The 18,535-nt window shown below is 44.8% G+C and overlaps 1 protein-coding gene across 1 annotated transcript in view; it reads right to left on the reverse strand.

The window, feature by feature from the left end:
• Positions 1 to 18,535, reverse strand: part of kat6a (K(lysine) acetyltransferase 6A) — a 112,056-nt gene that overhangs the window by 67,748 nt on the left and 25,773 nt on the right. The window contains exons 2-4 of the mRNA XM_042344563.1: positions 17,965 to 18,009; positions 4,034 to 4,142; positions 2,577 to 2,692 (exon numbers count right to left, since the gene is read on the reverse strand). Coding sequence (XP_042200497.1) covers positions 2,577 to 2,692; positions 4,034 to 4,142; positions 17,965 to 18,009 — 270 coding nt within the window. The remainder of the gene's footprint in view (positions 1 to 2,576; positions 2,693 to 4,033; positions 4,143 to 17,964; positions 18,010 to 18,535) is intronic.

The raw sequence follows: 18,535 nt of genomic DNA on the forward strand, positions 1-18,535 counted from the left end.
GGTTCCTACTTACTTCTAGATAAAAAGTGTGTGGAGTAAGAAAACTTGCCCAACGTTTCACCCTGCCCGGGAATCGAACCCAGGTCTCTAGCTAACAAGGCAAGTGCTGAACCACTGAGCTTCAGGGACTCCACGTTTTGTCTCAAAGCCGCTGGACTGTTTGTGGGCTGGAAGAGATATGTCAATTATTTTGGCAGCTCAAGTGATATCAATGCAAGACAAGAGCCACTGAATTGACTCTGTAGGCAGATGGCCAGCCTATAGGTCCAGTCCGTGCTTTCACACCACAAATGGCTTGAGAGAACTGTCCTGCTGCCACAGTGAGCCACTGCCTTCATGAACCAGAGTCAAGGGAAGAAAATCATTCTGATAAATAAGTGGCCGGAAGTCAATTATTTTGTTAAGCTCAAGTGACATCAGCAGCAAATAAAAACAAAACTTGTTTTATGATGGTTGTGAGAACATAAAACCAAGATTTAATTAGATTAACCTCGCACGTTGCCAATCTTGAATAATTTATACCAACCACCAAAGTACAATGTGGACACTTAAACGCGTGGGAAATGCTAGCAACTTAGCTGAAGAGTTGATGGGCTGAATGTTTCTATCTTCCTTTTTTAAAATGAATCATCGAATGAATCAATTTCATGATCTTCTCACTTGTTTTCAAATCCCTTCAAGCCCTCATGCCTCCCTACCTCTCCACCACATGCTGGCTCCGCTCGACTAGCTGCGGCCTTCTGTTCCTCATCCCCTCCGCTCCACCATCAGTGGCCGTGTCTTCAGCCACTACGCCCCGAAACTCTGGAACTCACTCCCTCAATCCCTTCGCCTTGCCCCCTCCCTCCCCACTTTCAAATCCCGCCTAAAAACTTTAGGTGTTGATTGTGCTTACGGTCACCTACCCCCTCCCTCTCCTCGATTTGGGATCAGACTCCACTACTGAACAAGAGCTCTGGGACGCTACCCTCCATGAAGGGCGCTATATAAATGCAAGTTGTTGTTAAAATGTTGTCAGAACATAAGCCCTGCTAAGATGGTAAATGGGGCTTTTGGTTTTGCAATTCCTGGTCATCAATCGCACACATTTGCTCAGGATCGATAGCGACACCACTTGGTTGCTGTTGTAATAATAATAATCTTTGCACTTGATACAGCGCCTGATCACGTTTTCAAAACGCTTCACAGAATATACTGTTAAGGGAATTGACTGTGTATCTTTTGGGCAAAACACGGCAGCCAATTACCCACAGCAGCGTCCCACAAACAGTCGAGTGACCAAATTATTATTTTTTTTTTAAAGGAATTATTATTCCCAGAAAAGCGAGCTGCCAATTGACTAATAACCGGGTTCCTGCTTTTACTACTAGGTAAACAGAAGGGTGTGGAGTAAGGAAACTTGCCCAACATTTCGCCCTGCTGGGAATCAAACCCAGGTCTCGCGTGTGAAGCGAGTGCTGTAACCACTAAACTACAAGAACTACAAGTGATACCAATCACTTCTCTTCATCATCATGAGTGTATTCGAACATGGTGACATTTCCATGGTGCCTACAGGCTGGCTGTCCATTTCACTGTGACCAGATAACACTCACTGATGATCTTCTGCCTTGCAATGCACTTCAGCTCACAGATCCAAGCAGTTACAGCTCTCTGGGAATTGGGGACACCCTGCTCTGTTGCTCTTTGTGAGGGGAGATAGTATTTATTATGTACTTTCTAGGCGTGCTGGCATTGTAGGTTAAGAAAGTACATCTACTGCCAACAAATAAGACTCTGATGAATTAGCACTTTGTTTTGTGGAGGGCTTTTCTCCAGACACCAATCTATTAAAATGAGGACTGATGGATTTTATTTAAAACTGAAGAAGCACCGAGAATCCCAATGAATAGGTTATACTCCACTGGTATCAATAATAATATTAATTGTGTTTGATATAGCGCCTATTACGTCTCAAAGTGCTTCACAGAATATCGTAAAGTGTATTGACTGTATATTTTGTGGGCAAAACACAGCAGACAATTGTGCATAACAAGGTCCCACAAACAGTCATGGATTGAGTGACCAAATTATTATTTATTTATTCATTTATTTTTGACAGGTATTATTACCCATGAAAATACGATCTGCCAATCGACTAACAACCGGGTTCCTACTTACTGCTAGGTAAACAGAGGCCTGTGTATGGAGTAAGGAAACTGGCCTATGGTTTTGCCCTGCCTGGGAATCAAATCCAGGTCGTCTCGCTTGGGACTAAGTCACAGGTCCGGTTTGTAATAAGGAACCACGGTCAGTGGCTTGCACTGCATTAAATGGCAATGACTTGGTGGTAAATATACTTTATTCAAATAGGTTTGGGGATGAGGGACTTCAATTATGTGCTGATACTGAAGAGGCTGCGATTGTTCTTAGAGAATAGACGTTTGAGGGGTGAATCAAACCCGGGTTCTCGCTTGCGAGGTGGGCGCTCTAACCACTACCCTGCGGGATTCCACCAATATGCCTAGCATCGATCGTAGGTAGGTGTTAATAGACGGTAATGCAGGTTTCTAGTACAAGGTGAGAGTGTGACTTACAGCATTCTTGCCCTGGTCCCAGCAGGTGCTGCACGTCTTGCATTCAATACACTGCCACCGCAAGGCCTTCACGCGAGCAGTGAGTTCTGGCGAGAATTTCAAACAGGAGGGGTGACCTGGGTACACAGCAGAGGTGGCACTTCAGCCTCACAGACTATGTTACACACATAATCAAACACGCAACAAACAAAAAAAGGTCATTTGACCTATAATGTCTGCTGGTTTTAGTCGCTCCTCCCCACCACACACACACCCACACACACACAGAGGAACTCTCGACTCTAATCTCCATTCCCTTGATCTTTCCAATTTTGTGCCGGTGCTCATGTCACTGGATGAGAACAACTCTCAGTGTTCTACCGTGACAAACTAAAATACATGGCGTCAGAAGCACCTTTTTTTTTGTAAATCTATTTTTCTATTTATTGATAATAATAAAATAATAATCCTTATTTATATGTATAACAACATAACATAATAAATCATTTGCTATGAATATTTGAATTCATTTGGGAGGAATTCGGGAGAAAATGCTCCACAACATTCGTGCTTGAATTTCAATAACATAAGTGTCCGTCCTGTTATGGTTATTTTAAAGTTAGGTTTAAGCAGTGTACTTAAATGCTGAGACTTTCAACTAAATGCAGACTCTGTCTATGCGTGAAATGGAAGCTTTCTCTCCTCACAAACTTCAACAGCCATTTGCACTACTCAATGCAGTTATCATAGAATAGAATTGTAGATTATTCAGCACAGAAGGAGGCCATTTGGGCCATCGTGAAAGAGCTATCCAAATCAATCCCGCTCCCCAGCGCTCTCCTCATAGCCCTGCAAACTTGTCCTCCACAAATCATTATCTTCTTCTCTCTTAAAAGTTGTTATCGAATTGGCTTTCACCATCCCTCCTTTCAGGCAATGCATTCTAGATTCGAACAACTCGCTGTGTGAAAACATTTCTCCTCACCTCCCCTCTCTGGTTCTTTTGATAACTATCTTTCATGTAGAAAAGCCTCATAAAGCACTTTACAGGGATGGTGCGGTCACCAAATCAGGGAGGAGGGGGTCCTGCGGACATTGACCGAAAGCGTAGTCGATAAACTAACAGGGTGGCATCTGGCCCCTCCCCCCCTCCCCCCTCCATTTCACCTGCCCCACCCGTTCCCCTCCATAACCCGTGATTGTTGTTATGTTTCTGGAAGGGAAACCTAAAAATCCTGCTTATGCGGCCTGCTGACATTTCTCAAATAGGGCACCCGGCCCTCAGCAACCAAAAGGTTGGGACCACCCAAGAAGAATTTTGAAAGCAAGCAAGTCGACAGAGGGAGAGCGATTCTGCCTTTGAACAATTCTTGTACAGAAACACAACTGCTTTTATATTTCCAGAGCATTTTCTGCAACAACACTGATTTATTTAAGAGAGATAAGATCACTGGAACTAATGAGGTGCGTGTACGTACCACTGTTACCACAGTCTGCGCACGATATCAGCTCTTCCCGTTTCTTTTCCCGGTTCTGTTCCTTCGTTCCCAGGCAAAACCCACAGATTGGAATTGGCTCCGCACGAGGCTAAGCAAAGAGAAAGAATACGTTTATTTTCCATGTTCTCTCCAACAACAATTGACATTTACACAGTGCCTCTCACATTAGGAGGCGCTATAGAATCAGGGATTTGAACCCGAGCTCTGGTTTGGGATCCGGAGGGGTGGAGGGCAAGGAGGGTAGGAGGTAGGAGCGTATCCGAAGGAGCGGTCGAATGGTGGCAGTAGAAATCTGGGCAAATACCCCCAATGGAACACAAATTTAGACATAAAAAATAGATCAAGGAACTCAACAAGTGGCCAAGTATAATGTGCATCTGAACTGGGGGGAGGGTAGTTCTGTAACTACTGTCATAGAATCCTACAGCACAGAAGGAGACCATTTGGCCCATCGTGCCTGTACCGGCTCTTTGAAAGAACTACCAACTAGTCCCACTCCCCACTCTTACCCTATAGCCCTGAACATTTTTCCCTTTCAAGTACCTATTCAATTCCCTTTGAAAGCTACTTATCGAATCTGCTTCCACCACCCTTTCAGGCCATGCATTGCAGACCATAACAACTCTCTGGGTAAAAAAGAAGTCTCTTCGTTTCAACAACTACAACTTAAATTTATATAGCGCCCTTCAAGTGGGGTAGGGTCCCGGAGCACTTGACGGTGGCAGAGTCTGACAACGAACAAGAGGGAGTGGGAGGTGACCGTAAGCACGATCAAAAAGGAAGGCCTTAAGACGGAATTTGAAAGTGGGGAGAAGGGGTCATGCGGAGGGGTTGAGGGGAGAGTTCTAGAGCGTAGTGGTTTCAACGGTGTCCGTTGTAAATTGCAAACTAACACTAACGAGCTGCGTAACATTTTTCCCGCTCAACAAGGAAGCGTTAAATGGTTCACACATCTCAGTTCCCTTTGGGTTTCGCCCACAAAATATACAGTCATTTCATTCTACCGTATATCCTGTGAAGCACTTCGGTACATCTCGAAGACGTGATAAGGTGCTATCAAATAATCAAACGTAAGGATTATTATTATTGTTGTTGTATTGTTGTCTTCCTTCAGTTGACAGACGCAGCAGCTTATGCTGTGCTGGATTTTCGCCACTGGAGGTCACCCACGGTAGTGAGACGGGTGCCTGGGACTATGTATCATCACTTTGTTGTTTTGTTATGCTGCAAACTGATGCCTAAGGATCCATTGCAGTAAAACACACACTTACACACACCTTGCATTAAAGTTCTCATGGGCAGCTCATTTTTCTCATAGATAGGTCGTCTGTTTAATAACATGACTTGCGCCAACTGTCCCCTTCGGTTTAATGAGCACAGCTCAGTCTCCACAAACAGATGGTCACTAATCTGCCCCAGTCATACTTAAGATGTGCTATTGCACCTCCCTACCTCACCGATCAGCTTACTCCCCCCACCCCACAACCCAATGCCTCCGCTCGGCTGGCTCCGGCCTCCTGTTTGTCACTCATCCACCCCCGCTTCACCATCGGTGGCCGTGCTTTCAACCACTATGCCCCAAAACTCTAAAACACCTCTACCTCAATCCCTCCGTCTTGCCTCCTCCCTCCCCATTTTCAAATCCCCCCCAAAGGCCTTCCTTTTTGTTCGAGCTTATGGTCACCTCCCCACTTCCTGTGAATGAAGAAACGTTGCACAGAAAATATACATTTACATTTTTACTTCAATAGCATCTTTAAACCAACATCAGCGCCTTTCCACCCCAGGAGGACGTTCCAAGGCGCAGGACAGTCAGATATTTGGACCCGAGCAGAGGATTAGGAACAAGAGGGGTGGTGGACAGGGAGGGTAAGGGGTAAGAGGGTGGCCGAAGGCGTGGTCAAAGTGGAGGGTCTTGAATCGTGCCTTGAAGGAGGCAAGTGAGGGAGTGACGCAAAGGGGTTGTGGGCTCCGAAGGGTGAGGGCATAGAGGCTGAAGGCCTGACCGCCGATGGTGGGGCGGGTCGGGCGGGGGAGATGGAGCAAGCCGCTGGGTGGAGGGCACGGACAGGTTGATATGGGGTTAGCAGTTCACAGAGGTAAGAAGGAGCAAGTTCGTAGAAGGCTTTGAAGGGATTAATACAAAATTCAATGCAAAGATTTAACCCTTACTTCACAAATTACATTTGACAGACACGGGGGGTTGGAGGGGATGGGTAATAAGAGGAGTTAGCAAGTTGAACACAGCCAGAGAAGACTGTCAGATGCTAACAGAGCCATCACTGAAAGGGCAGCTGTGGAATAAACCAATAGGGAGGACAAATTCAGCCAGCCTGCAAGCATTTAATGGGGAGAGAATTAAGCAGTAATATGCAAGTCAGCAATTAAATTTGTTTAATAATAAACACTTTCTCTCAAGCAATGTATGGAGTCCTGCAGCTTTATAATTAAAGCACTCGCCTCGCAAACAAGAGGATCCAGGTTTGATTCCCAGGCAGAACGAAACATTGGGTAAGTTTCCTTACTCTACACGCCTCTGTTTAACAGCAGTCAGTAGGAACCTGGTTGTTAGTAGATTGGCGGATCACTTTCCAGGGGTAATAATCCCTTCAAGTTTTTTTAAAAAAATAATAATTTGGTCACTTAATCCATGCTGAGCGCAATTGGCTGCTGCATTTTGCCCACAAAATATACAGTCAATTCACTTTACAGTATATTCTGTGAAGCGCTTTGAGACGTCTCGAAGACCTGATATATCAAAATCAAGGATTATTATTATAAATGGATTGAGCTTTAAACTGATCACTTGCTGACTTTGTATACAGCGGAACAGCTTAGCCAAACAGCCATAATAAAACTGGAAATAAATTGGCCTTGTGTCGCTCGCAAAGAGAGTCTCACTTTCTCCCCACCCAGAAAGTCATTCACTGTAATCTTTTCTAGTTATCACCATCAATAATGAATCGTCTATCAAATTGTCCAGCTGATTCACTATGTCTGAAAGAATAGAAAGCAGCAATACACAAAAGGACTTACACTGATCACATATTATATATATGAGACGTATATGTATATAATAAAGATATATATATACACATTGCCTGTCACGTTTCGCTCACAAAATATAGTCAATTCACTTTACAGTACTGTATGCTCTGTGAAGCGCTTTGAGACGTCTGGAAGATGTGATACGGTGCTATACCAAAAAAGGATTATTATTATATATACTGTATATATTATAGAGAGAGAATATAATACAAATTATTATTTGCTTCTAAATTGTGATAATCAAAAATCAAGCACAGGTAATAATGAGAACATTTGGTGCAATAGGTCAAAAGTTTTATTCTTGGGGCGAGAAAGATTTCAACACAAAACAACCTTTTTAGCTGTGTTTCACAGCTAACTTCTTAGTGTTAATTGCAGTACAATAACCATAGAAGTATGGTTATTACTTACAATAACTATCTCTGCCATTTCCATTTCCATCTCCCCTCTGCTGCGGGGCAGAACACTCAGGGAGTGTGGAGTCAGACTGCTGTGGACTGTGCAAAGGGTAAGAGAAATCCATGGGAAACTGACACCATGACCTGACTGCCTCAGGGACTTGAGGCTCTCTAACCCATGTCAATAACAATCTATTTAAACCTTAAGGCTTCTGAATCAATTATCCCTGGATAAACGGGCCAGTTTTGGAGCTGAGTTGAATGAATCTCTACTGGCTTTTCCCCAAATCAATGTGAGCTGGGTTTCGCGTCCCACCGTAGGTCAATCAGCGACCATACAATTGTTAGCTGACATTGTTGAGTTGTGCTTGCCAGAGAACGGTGTTTAGCTGGATACAATAGGTTCCACATAAGTTTTCAATAGCAGAGAATTTTTTACTCTTTGAAACACGGAACAAGCAAAAGCTTCCACGCCCAGATACACGGTTACATTAACCAACCCCCACTGCACTTCAAGAGACCTGTGCAGCCAGAGATAATTAGTTCAGATGCAATCTTGAAGCAGTTTTGGCGGTTTGCCGAGGCATGAATCTCTTGAACTTGCAGAAATCTTGATGCAATATCTAAAAAGGACTGGCCTCGCTCTCAAAAATGTTACGCCCTCTCTCGCTCCCCCCAGCGTTCCTCCCCAAGTTATTTAATTTTAGGTTATGCTGCACTCAGAGCTATACAAAACCAACAGTACACGAGAAGGCAACTTGATCCATTGTCTCAGCCACTCTTTTATGTGCCTGCTAAATGTAGACGACCAAATCACATTGATTTGTCTGTCAATTTGGTCTCAATTTGGGGATTACGATCAATGTTGTCTAGTGGAGTCCTATAGCTCAGTGGTTAAACCACTTGCCTCACTAACAAGAGGACCTCGGTTCAATTTCCGGGCAGGGTGAAACCTTGAGCAAGTTTCCTTACTCTACACAACTGTTTACCTAGCAATAAGTAGGAATCCGATTGTTAATTGTTTTTCTGTGGATAATAATCCCTTAAAAAAATATGGTCACTTAATCTATGATTGTTTGTGGGGACACTATTGTGCGCAATTGGCTACCACTTTTCGTCCACAAAATATAGTCAAGTTACCTTACAGTATATTCTGTGAAGCCCTTTGAGACATCTCGGCGACGTGATGAAGCGCTGGATCAAATTCAGAATCGCAGAACACATCAGGACATCCCAAGGCCCTGGATAGTCAGGGAACTGTACCCGAGCAGGTGGCTGGGATCATTAGGAGAGCAGGAGGGTAGGGGTAGGAGGTTGACCTAAGGCACGGTCGAAGATGAGGGTCTTGAGATGGGTCAAATGCAAGGATTATAATTATAATTTCCCCGGCGCAGAAGCCTTTGAAACAGTACAGCCGAGGCACCTCGGGTAGATGCTTCAGTCAAGCGATGAGAGGTGAAGACAGAAGCTATGGCAAGAACTGATGTCCCAATTTAGACATCATTCTCCCAAAGGAACTGTAGAGGATGTGCTGAGATCACACTGATGGAACAGGCACTTGACGTAGTTAGTGAGCCACACAAATAGAGGACCTAGAGCAGTATTTCACAACTGTTTGATACCAGAGTGTAGCTCAATTTCATCTTGAAATGTACAGAACCTGTCAGGTCACTGAAGAAGGATCTCTGGTATGAACCATCCATGATGTTATCACAGACATTAAGGAAAGACTAGACAACAATGATTGTAATCTCCAAGTTGAGACCAGTGAGGAAAACAGGTTTTCCCACAGATTTTTCAGTAAATAGAACTGGCTAAGTATCTAGCACAGAACAGCTTTTGGAGGATACAGGCATAGGTGCAGATTGAGATGAATATAAGAACATGAGAATTTGCTAGGTGAGAGAAGACCAAGGTCCATCCAGCTCACCTTCCACCATCCTGGCAGTCGCTTGTTTATGTCATGTCCCCAACTGTGTACAGTATCCTGAAATATTGTTTCCCAACAGAAATCTATCTCATTTGCTCTTGAAAATGAGCAAATATTGGCTGAATATTCTTGAGCTTTTGTTCAATGACTGGTTTTTGGGGCATGGGCGCTTGCAGGACTTTTCCTTGCATTGAATTTGGTGGAAGTGGTGGGGGCGCGTGGATTCTAAAATAGGATTGCTTCTATGCGGTATGGAAGAAGCTTAATGCAGTCCTGTAGCTTAGCGGTTAAAGGACTTGCCTCGCATTGTGGAGCCTTGTAGCTCAGTGGTTAACGCACTCGCCTTGCAAGTGAGAGACCTGGGTTCGATTCCCGGACAGGGCGAAACCTTGGGCAACTTTCCATACTCCACATGCCTGATAATAATCCCTCAAGAAAAAAAAATTTGGTCACCTCAATCCATGACTGTTTGTGGGACACTGCTGTGCGCAATAGTTTGCCAAGTTTTGCCGACAAATATACAGTCAATTCACTTTACAGTATATTCTGTGAAGCGCTTTGAGACATCTAGAAGATGTGATAAGGCGCTGTATCAAATGCAAAGATTATTATTATTATTATTCTTCAATAGAACCTGGGTTTGATTCCCGGGAGGGCGAAATGTTGGGCAAGTTTCCTTATTTCACACCACACACACACTTCTGTTTGCCAGCAGTAAGTAGAAACCCAGTTGTATGTTGATTGGTGGATCACTTTTCCGTGGGAATAATCCCTTAAAAAAATTTGGACACTCAACCCACGACTGTTTGTGGGACACTGCTGTGCGCACTTGGCTGCCACGTTTCGCCTACAAAATATACACTCAAGTCACTTTACAGTATATACTGTGAGACGTGTTGCAGACATGATAAGGAACTCTATTAAATGCAAGTATTATTATTATAATGATCTGAATGGTTGTTTCCTTGTCCAATCTTCACATTCTTTTTTGTCAGATGAGTCTTAAAGATCTCCAGGCTCTGCTTACTTTAAGCCTGGGACAGAACATGATCCAAGTGTTGGATTTGAGCAGGTCAAAGTTTGGCTGTTCCAGTTAAAAAAGGTAGATTTCTATCACGTACATTTCACTTACAATTCATTGTTTGTCTAAATCTCCATCACTCAAACTGTCATTTACAAATCAATATCTGGACATGCAGGTTCAGTCACTGAAACGTTGGAAAGGGCAGGGGTAAAAACGGGTGAATAAAGGTGCTCAATCCTTGAAAGAGCCATAGAGGAGCGGGATAACAGCACATTACATTTACACGGCGCCTTTCACGTGAGGAGGACGTCCCAAGGCGCTGGCCAATCAGGGATTTGGACCTGAGATGGAGGTTGGGATCAGGAGGGGTGGAGGGTGGGGGGTTAGGAGGGTGCCCAAATGCGCGGTCGAAGAGGAGGGTCTTGATACAGGCCTTGAAGGAGGCAAGGGAGGGGGAGAGGCGAAGGGTTTGTGGGATGGAGTTCCAAAGGGTTGGGGGCAGAGAGGTTGAAGGACCAACCACCGATGGTGGGGCGGGGAACTTGAAGCAGGCCGGAGCACACTGAGTGGAGGGAGCGGACAGGTCTATATGGACCTGGGTGCATTTCAACTTATGATCAATGCTGGAGTAGGGGTAAGCAATATGTGGAACCATAACACTTAGAAAGTAAGAGGAAGTAAGGGAACAAAGACAGAAGCAAAAGCACCAAAAGCAAACCCAAGCTACAACACAACTCTCACATGATCCACACAGTTGTAACTGTGGGCAGTGACAGAGGTCTGAGAACAGGTTGCTTAACTGGCTAGAGGTTAGTAAAAGGAACAGCACACCATTGATTCAGAAACATCTGAAAGATCAGGAGCTCTCACTCACTAACTTCTACTGATTGACTTCATGCTTTGTGGGGTTCACGATTGGTCGGATCATTAAACACCCATGAATCTTTCCACGTTCAATTATTTGCGAAGGAGAGCAGAGGGAAATAAACGAGCTGGAAAAGCAGCGACGGGAGCTGAGCCTGAGGGAGATTCCCGTGTGTGGAGTTGCGTCGCCAGTCAGCCTTGCTATTCAGCTTCCTGCTATATAAGGGAACTGTACTTTTATCAGTCCTTGCTTTTTTCCTGGCTTGGAGAATTATATCTGAAGCTTCCTGTAAATCAGCTCTTAAGCCCCCACCCACTGTGACCACACTAGGAACATGGGAACAGGAGGAGGTCATTCAGCCCCTCAAGCCTGTTCTGACATTCCATTAGATCATGGCTGATCTGTACCTCAACTCCAAATACCTGCCCTTGGCCCATATCCCTTGATACCCTGACCTAACAAACATCTATTCACCTCAGTCTTGAAAATGTGGGTGGATCCAGCCATAATCCACAGCCTTTTGCGGAAGAGATTCAGATTTCCACTCTCCTTTGCGTGAAAAGAATGCTTCCTGATTTCACTCGTACATGGCCTAGCTCTCTTTTTAAGATAATGCCCACTTGTTCTGGATTGCCCACCAGAGGATTATGCCCCGTTTTTCTGGATTCCCCCAGTATATAGCTCTAATTGGGTGCCCTTGTTTTAGACTGACAAGATGCCAGTGTGATGTGTCAATGCCTCATCCTATCAAAGCCTTTACCCTATAAAGAATGTTCTGTTGGCCAACATTAATTTGCTAACAGCCAGCAAAACAACATCAGGCTGGACAATTTTCAGTCACCACTACTTAGCTGTATCTTATCGTTATTAAGCCTTTTGTGAGAAGCTTTCTCCCCTGTGAATAGATACCAAAGTAAACTCATTCAGGCAGTGCACACGTTAATACAATTCCTATTCAAGCAACATTTCAACATCCACCCCAAATCAATCACATATTCTGCCCCAAATCTGCCTCCCTCCCTCCCTGCTGCAGGACTGGGTGGGTTCAGAATACCGTTTGTCGTAACCACACCAATGTCACTCAAGTTCAAACCCTTGCAGGCGTTTTGTTTCTCCGTGTGTCAGCTAGAAACCAAGGCAGCCAGATGGCTAATGTCAGACCGACAGAAAAATCAAAGCAATCATCTGAAGAATCTCTACTGATACAGAGACAACATGCTGTCCTCTGAGAGATGAGAAATGCAGTGTACTAGGAGGTCTCTACTGTTTAAAAACAGGAGTGATAATTGGTCTTTAACTCACCACGAAGGCAGAATGGCAACCTTGAGTGCTTTTCTCAAGACCTCAATTTAAAAAATAAAAAATTATAATAATTTGGTCACTCATTCCAAGACTGTTTGTGAGACACTGTTGTGCATAATTCTGGTTTTATAGTTAAGAAGTCCTTCATAATAATCCTTGCGTTTGACAGAGTCTTATCAATTGGCTGCCATGTTTCTTCCACAAAATATAGTCAATTCACTTTACAGTATATTCTGTGAAGCGCTTTGAGACGTCTCAAAGATGTGATAAGGCGTGGTATCCTTTCTACTCCACATCAGTGCCATGATCCGCTCTGCCTCACCCACTTCCGCAACACTGCCCGACTCCGCCACTGTCCCATACTGCAAGGTCCTTCCCCCATGAGGTCACACCTGAAGACCTTCCTCTTTCACCGTGCCTATGGTCAGCTTCCCCTCCCATGGCTCGGCGTCGTGCTCTGCCACTGTCAAGCGCTCTGGGACTCTACCCTGCATGAAGGGGCGGTACATAAAAGCAAGTTGCTGTTGAAGGATATCAGATCCTTAACTGTCTCATTTGTTGGAGACATATAACCACAGCTTCATCAATGCTGCTTTTCAACATTCTGCAAGATGATTGAGGAGTGACACGGATTGAAGTAAAAATAACAATTATCCCTTGTAGGCCGGAATAACTGCAGATATCAAAGGCATAGGTCTCACAAGAAAACTGCAATGGAGTGAGTGAGTGAGTGAGTGAGTGAGTGAGTGAGTGAGCGAGGCAATAAGGGAGTGCGTAAGTGAGTGAGAGAGGCAGTGAGTGAGTGAGTGAGTGAGGGAGGGAGGGAGGGAGGGAGGGAGGGAATGAGTGAGTGAGTGAGTGACTGAATGAGGGAATGAGTGAGTCAGGGAGGTAGGGAGTGAGTGAGTGAGGCAGTGAGGGAGCAAGCAAGCGAGTGTTTATTTGCTCCGCCACCATATCATTCACAACTCTCCTGACAAGATTATAGAGGCTAACACCATTCAGACGTACGTGGGGCAGGAACACTGCTGGGGAGATTGTGTATTTCATCTCCATTCTGCAGGGAAAGCAACCGATCACACTTGACATCTCCTTCCCTACAGTACAATTGAAATCAGGACCTTCTGTCCTGCCCAACTAATAGCTTTGGAAGTATCAAAAAACCTGTCAAAATGTTTGGAGAAACAGTTCTTAGAATCAAGCTGATCTGCCTCCTTACAGCGAGGACGATGGGTGTGCTTTCTGAGCTCAGAAACAAAGGTTCAATCAATTATGCACCAGAAACATTTGCTCCTCTAACTTTAGTGATGAATGGCTTGTGGTTCGGCAGCCATTTGACTGGCCAGCTTCGTCCCTGGAACCGTTCCAACCACAAAGCAGCTCCAGCCAAATCCAATCTTAGCAGAAACAAAAGCTAAGTTTGGAATCATTCCTCGTGTGGCCGATTTCAAGATCCTCTCACTCGTTTTAAAATCCCTTCATGCCCTCACACCTCTTGACCTACCTAACGATCTGCTTACCCACCACTCCCCCACCCGCTGCCTCTGCTTGGCTGGCTCTGGCCTCCTGTTTGTTCCCCCACTCCACCATCGGCCTTCAGCCACTATGCCACGAAACTCTTTCCCTCAATCCCTCCTCCTTGCCTCCTTTCCTTCCACTTTCAAATCCCGCCTAAAGATCCTCCTTTTTGATCGTGATTACAGTCACCTCCCTCCTCCCTCTCCCCCTGGCTCGGTGTTAAGACTCCTCCATTGTCAGGTACTCCGGGACACTACCCCGTATTAAGTTGTTGTTGTTGACCGAATTTGTGTTGGCAGGATTGACCTCCTTCGGCAGGATTGACCCAGCAGACCCCAGACTGACTCCCCATTTATTTAGGCAGTGTACAATCCATACCCGAAAGGTTTGTTGTTATGAAGAAGATTGACAAAGGAAATCAGCAATAAAATGGTTTTCTCCTCAAAGTGACTAAGCACAGACAGTCACAATTCTCACTTGTGACAACAGTTGATGCCAAACAGTGGAATTCAATTGAACCAGCTCTCCTGGCAAGCGAAGCATGTCTGGTCCACTGCGAGGTGTGTTAGAGCAGCAGTGGAATTCTTTATAATGAAGTTTCATCTACATGGATGAAAGCACTGAACCGTTCCTGGTAACAGAAGTGTTCTTGCAAATGATGGAAACAACTCTCAGCTGTTTTTGCCTCTCTACTCTGGTGGCATGAAGCTACATTATAATAGAAAGGGATATTGTAAATGATAATAATCACTGCATTTGATAACAGAGCCTTATCATGTCTTCGAGACGTCTAAAAGCGCTTCACAGAATATACTGTAAAGTGAATTGAATGTATATTTTGTGTGCAAAACGCAGCAGCCAATTGCACACAGCAGCGTCCCACAAACAATCGTGGATTAAAGTAACCAATTTATTATTATTATTTTTTTGAAGGGATTACTACCCCCGGAAAAGTGATCCGCCAATCAACTAACAATTGGGTTGCTACTTGCTGCTGGGTAACAGAGGCGCGTGTGTGCGGTAAGGAAGGAAATTGGCCAAACATTTCGTCCTGCCCAGGAATCAAACCCAGGTCTCTTGCTTGTGAGGCGAGTGCTCTAACCACTGAGCTACAGGACTCCACTATACTGGAGCTGGTTTAGTTTTGGTTGGGGGACAATTACAATAGATTTAGATGGAAAGACTTTGGGAAAGAGGGAGTGAGTAGAAATGAACTGAACATAATGCACAGCTTGAGTGGAAAGGAATTCTTGGGGTTCGAGTTACAGCAGAAACCACAAGTCTTGAAAGTAATTCCAATCCAGTGAGAGGGATACTGCCTTTAGATCCCTTGGAGAGATCCATGGCTTCTCTTCAGTCGACATTCCGTTACCCAAACCCAACTCTTACCGTCTCACAGAGACCAAAAGCAGATGCACAAATTGGTCACTAACGGAAACAGAGTATCACAGCCTCCAGGTCTTATCTTCGCTTCTGTGACAGTCCTGATATATTGTGCCAAATTAATTGTTTTACCACTCAAAACATGACCCCAAGCAATGACATAAAGGTACCCCTTTGGAACTCCATTCCACAGTCTCTTTGCCTCGTCCCCTCCCTTGCCTCCTTCAAGGCCCGTCTCAAAACCCTCCTCTTCGACCAACCGCGCCTTCGGTCACCCTCCTTTCCCTATTTTCCCTGCTCTTCACCCCTATCCTCCCCGCTCTCCAGCCCTCCTGATCCCAACCACCAGCTTGGGTCCAAATCCCTGATCGTCCAGCGCCTTGGAACGTCCTCCCAACGTGAAAAGCGCTTTGTAAATGTCATTTGTTGTTGTAGTTGGGCAAATCAAAATATTCAGTTCTGCCCTTGAAAATTCAGCCAAGACTTGCACAAGCGAGAGGAAACCAAGTTGAATGCTCAGCAGGATTGTTTTTTTTTGAAGCGAGGGGGGCGTTGGCTGGGTAAAAACACTTGTTTGGAACACTACCTTGTCCCCACCGGCAACAGAAAGAATCTTGTCTGAGTCTGTGAGCCTCTGGGAATTCTTGGAGTGAAAACAATCTTACTGGCGTCAGTCGGTCACACCCATGACCTCCACCTGAACCGAGCAAGCAGGAGGGTGTATCCATTCATCTACATTTATTTCCTGAAAGTTTGGCTTAGCTGATTGAACAAAACAAGGGCAGCAGCCGGTTGTAAAGAGCTGGCACACACTCAATAGGCCATAAATGCAGTGCCGATGTCTTTCTAGAAATGAAAATCTCTCTTCAATGCTCAATTAATTCCAGGTACATGTTTAACTGCCAAACCTAATAGACTATAGACACCAAATTGTTTCAGTATCAGTTACCAAATAGCGCTCACACTTGGTAACCACATCCCAACAAAAACCTGAGGTGTACATGGCGAGTCAAACCCAACAACAAAACAAGGACAAATTGCGTTTATATAGCGCCTTTCACATCGGGAGAAGGTCCCAAGGCGCTGACCCACACAATCTCTCTCTCCCCCTCCCCCCACCCTACAATAGCCATCTCATTGCAGTGCCATTCACTGAAATAAATCCCAATAAATTAACAGAACTCTTAATGGAATTCGTGCCTCGCGTTTCAAGGCTATGTACCAAAAGCGTTGATAATTTTACAGCCACACTCATTGGGACACAATGAGCATGTGCGCAACATTCCATAAGTGAGAAAGAGCCCGCAGCCATTTTATCAGGAAACTGATGAGAAATCGATAAAATGTGCAGTTTTCAATGCCAAAGATAATCCCTAAAATATCCGGAGCCCTGTAGCTCAGTGGTTAGAGCATTTGCCTCGCAAGCGAGAGGACCTGGGTTTCATTCCAGGCAGGATGAAACATTGGGCAAGTTTCATTACTCCACACTCCTCTGTTTACTTAGCAGTAGTTAGGAACCCAGTTGCTCGAATTCAAGATCCTCATCCTCACCTACAAGGCCATTCACGGCCTCGCTCCCTCCTACCTCTCCGACCTACTATCCCCCTACCTACCTGCCCGTACCCTCCGTTCCTCTGGCTCCGGTCTGCTCCACATCCCCCGCCCCAACCGCCCTACCATCGGTGGCCTTCAGCCTCTCAGCCCCGAGGCTCTGGAACTCCATCCCCAGTGCCTTCGCCGCTTCCTCCCTTTCCTCCTTCAAGGCCGGTCTCAAGACCTTTCTCTTTGACCTTCAGCCTTCAGCTCCCCTCTCGACTCTCTACCCCTCATCGCTCCCTCCCTTCCCTCCCCTCACCCTGACCATTTCCCCAATGCTCCGGTCCTGTACAGCGCCTTGGGACGTCCTCCCAACGTGAAAGGCGCTCAATAAATGGAATCTTGTTGTTGTTGTTGTTCGTTGATTAGCAGATCAAAAAGTTTTTTTAAAAATAATTTGGTCACTCGATCCACGACTGTTTGTGGGACGCTGCTGTGCGCAATTGGCTGCCATGTTTCGCCCACAACATATACTGTCACTACACTGTACAGTATATTCTGTGAAGCGCTTTGCGACGTCTCGAAGATGTGATAAGGTGCTGTATGAAATGCGAGGATTACTATTATTATATAGAAAGAAAATGGGCCACTTCAGATGAATATGTTTGTTCCTTTAAAACCCCAAATTGGGAGGTTACGTTTTATTTTTAACAAGGAGGGATGGAAATATCACAGATGTTACACACAAAACAACGGAACTCGGAGACGCCAGGTTCTTCACTGGATAAAGAATTGTCCAAAGCGTCTGAAAGGAAAATCATTACCTTGTGCTCTGACAGCAACAGTAAGAGGCAGCCATGGGTACGTCTTGGGAGAAAATGGGAGTAACACAATTCAGGTACTAACCTCACCACCTGCTTTAAGTTGCCCTTTACGCAGCTTTGCTTCATACTGCAATGAATGGGAAAGAATTAAATCAGTTTAAGCGTGCCAGTCAAGAATTGAATTCATCAACATGCTCAACACACATTATGCACATATGCTAACCTAGTTCTGATTAAAATCTTAAATGTTTTCAACAATCAAGTGAACTTTAGTTTAAATTTACAATAGTTTAGTACTATAAATAAAAATGCAGTATAAAATTACCAGGTGGTACTTTTAACATCTTATATCTTACAGAATCTTTACCAGAATCTTTAGGGCGAGAGGGAAGGGTAAGGTGACTGTAATCACGATCAAAATGAAGGTCTTTAGGCAGGATTTGAAAGTGGGGAGGGATTGAGGAAGAGAGTTCCATAGCTTCGAGGCTTACTGGCTGAAGACATGGGGAGCGGAGGGGATGAGAAACAAACAAATTGACATTGGCCCAACTCGTCTCCACACAAAAGACCTCCATGTATACACACAACTTAAAAAAAGCTAAATCTGCTTACACGAAGATGCCAGTTTGCTAATGCCCTGAACGAGCTGTAAG

This window comes from Callorhinchus milii, unplaced genomic scaffold, assembly GCF_018977255.1.
Source record: "Callorhinchus milii isolate IMCB2004 unplaced genomic scaffold, IMCB_Cmil_1.0 Scaffold28, whole genome shotgun sequence".
Classification (NCBI taxonomy): domain Eukaryota; kingdom Metazoa; phylum Chordata; class Chondrichthyes; order Chimaeriformes; family Callorhinchidae; genus Callorhinchus; species Callorhinchus milii.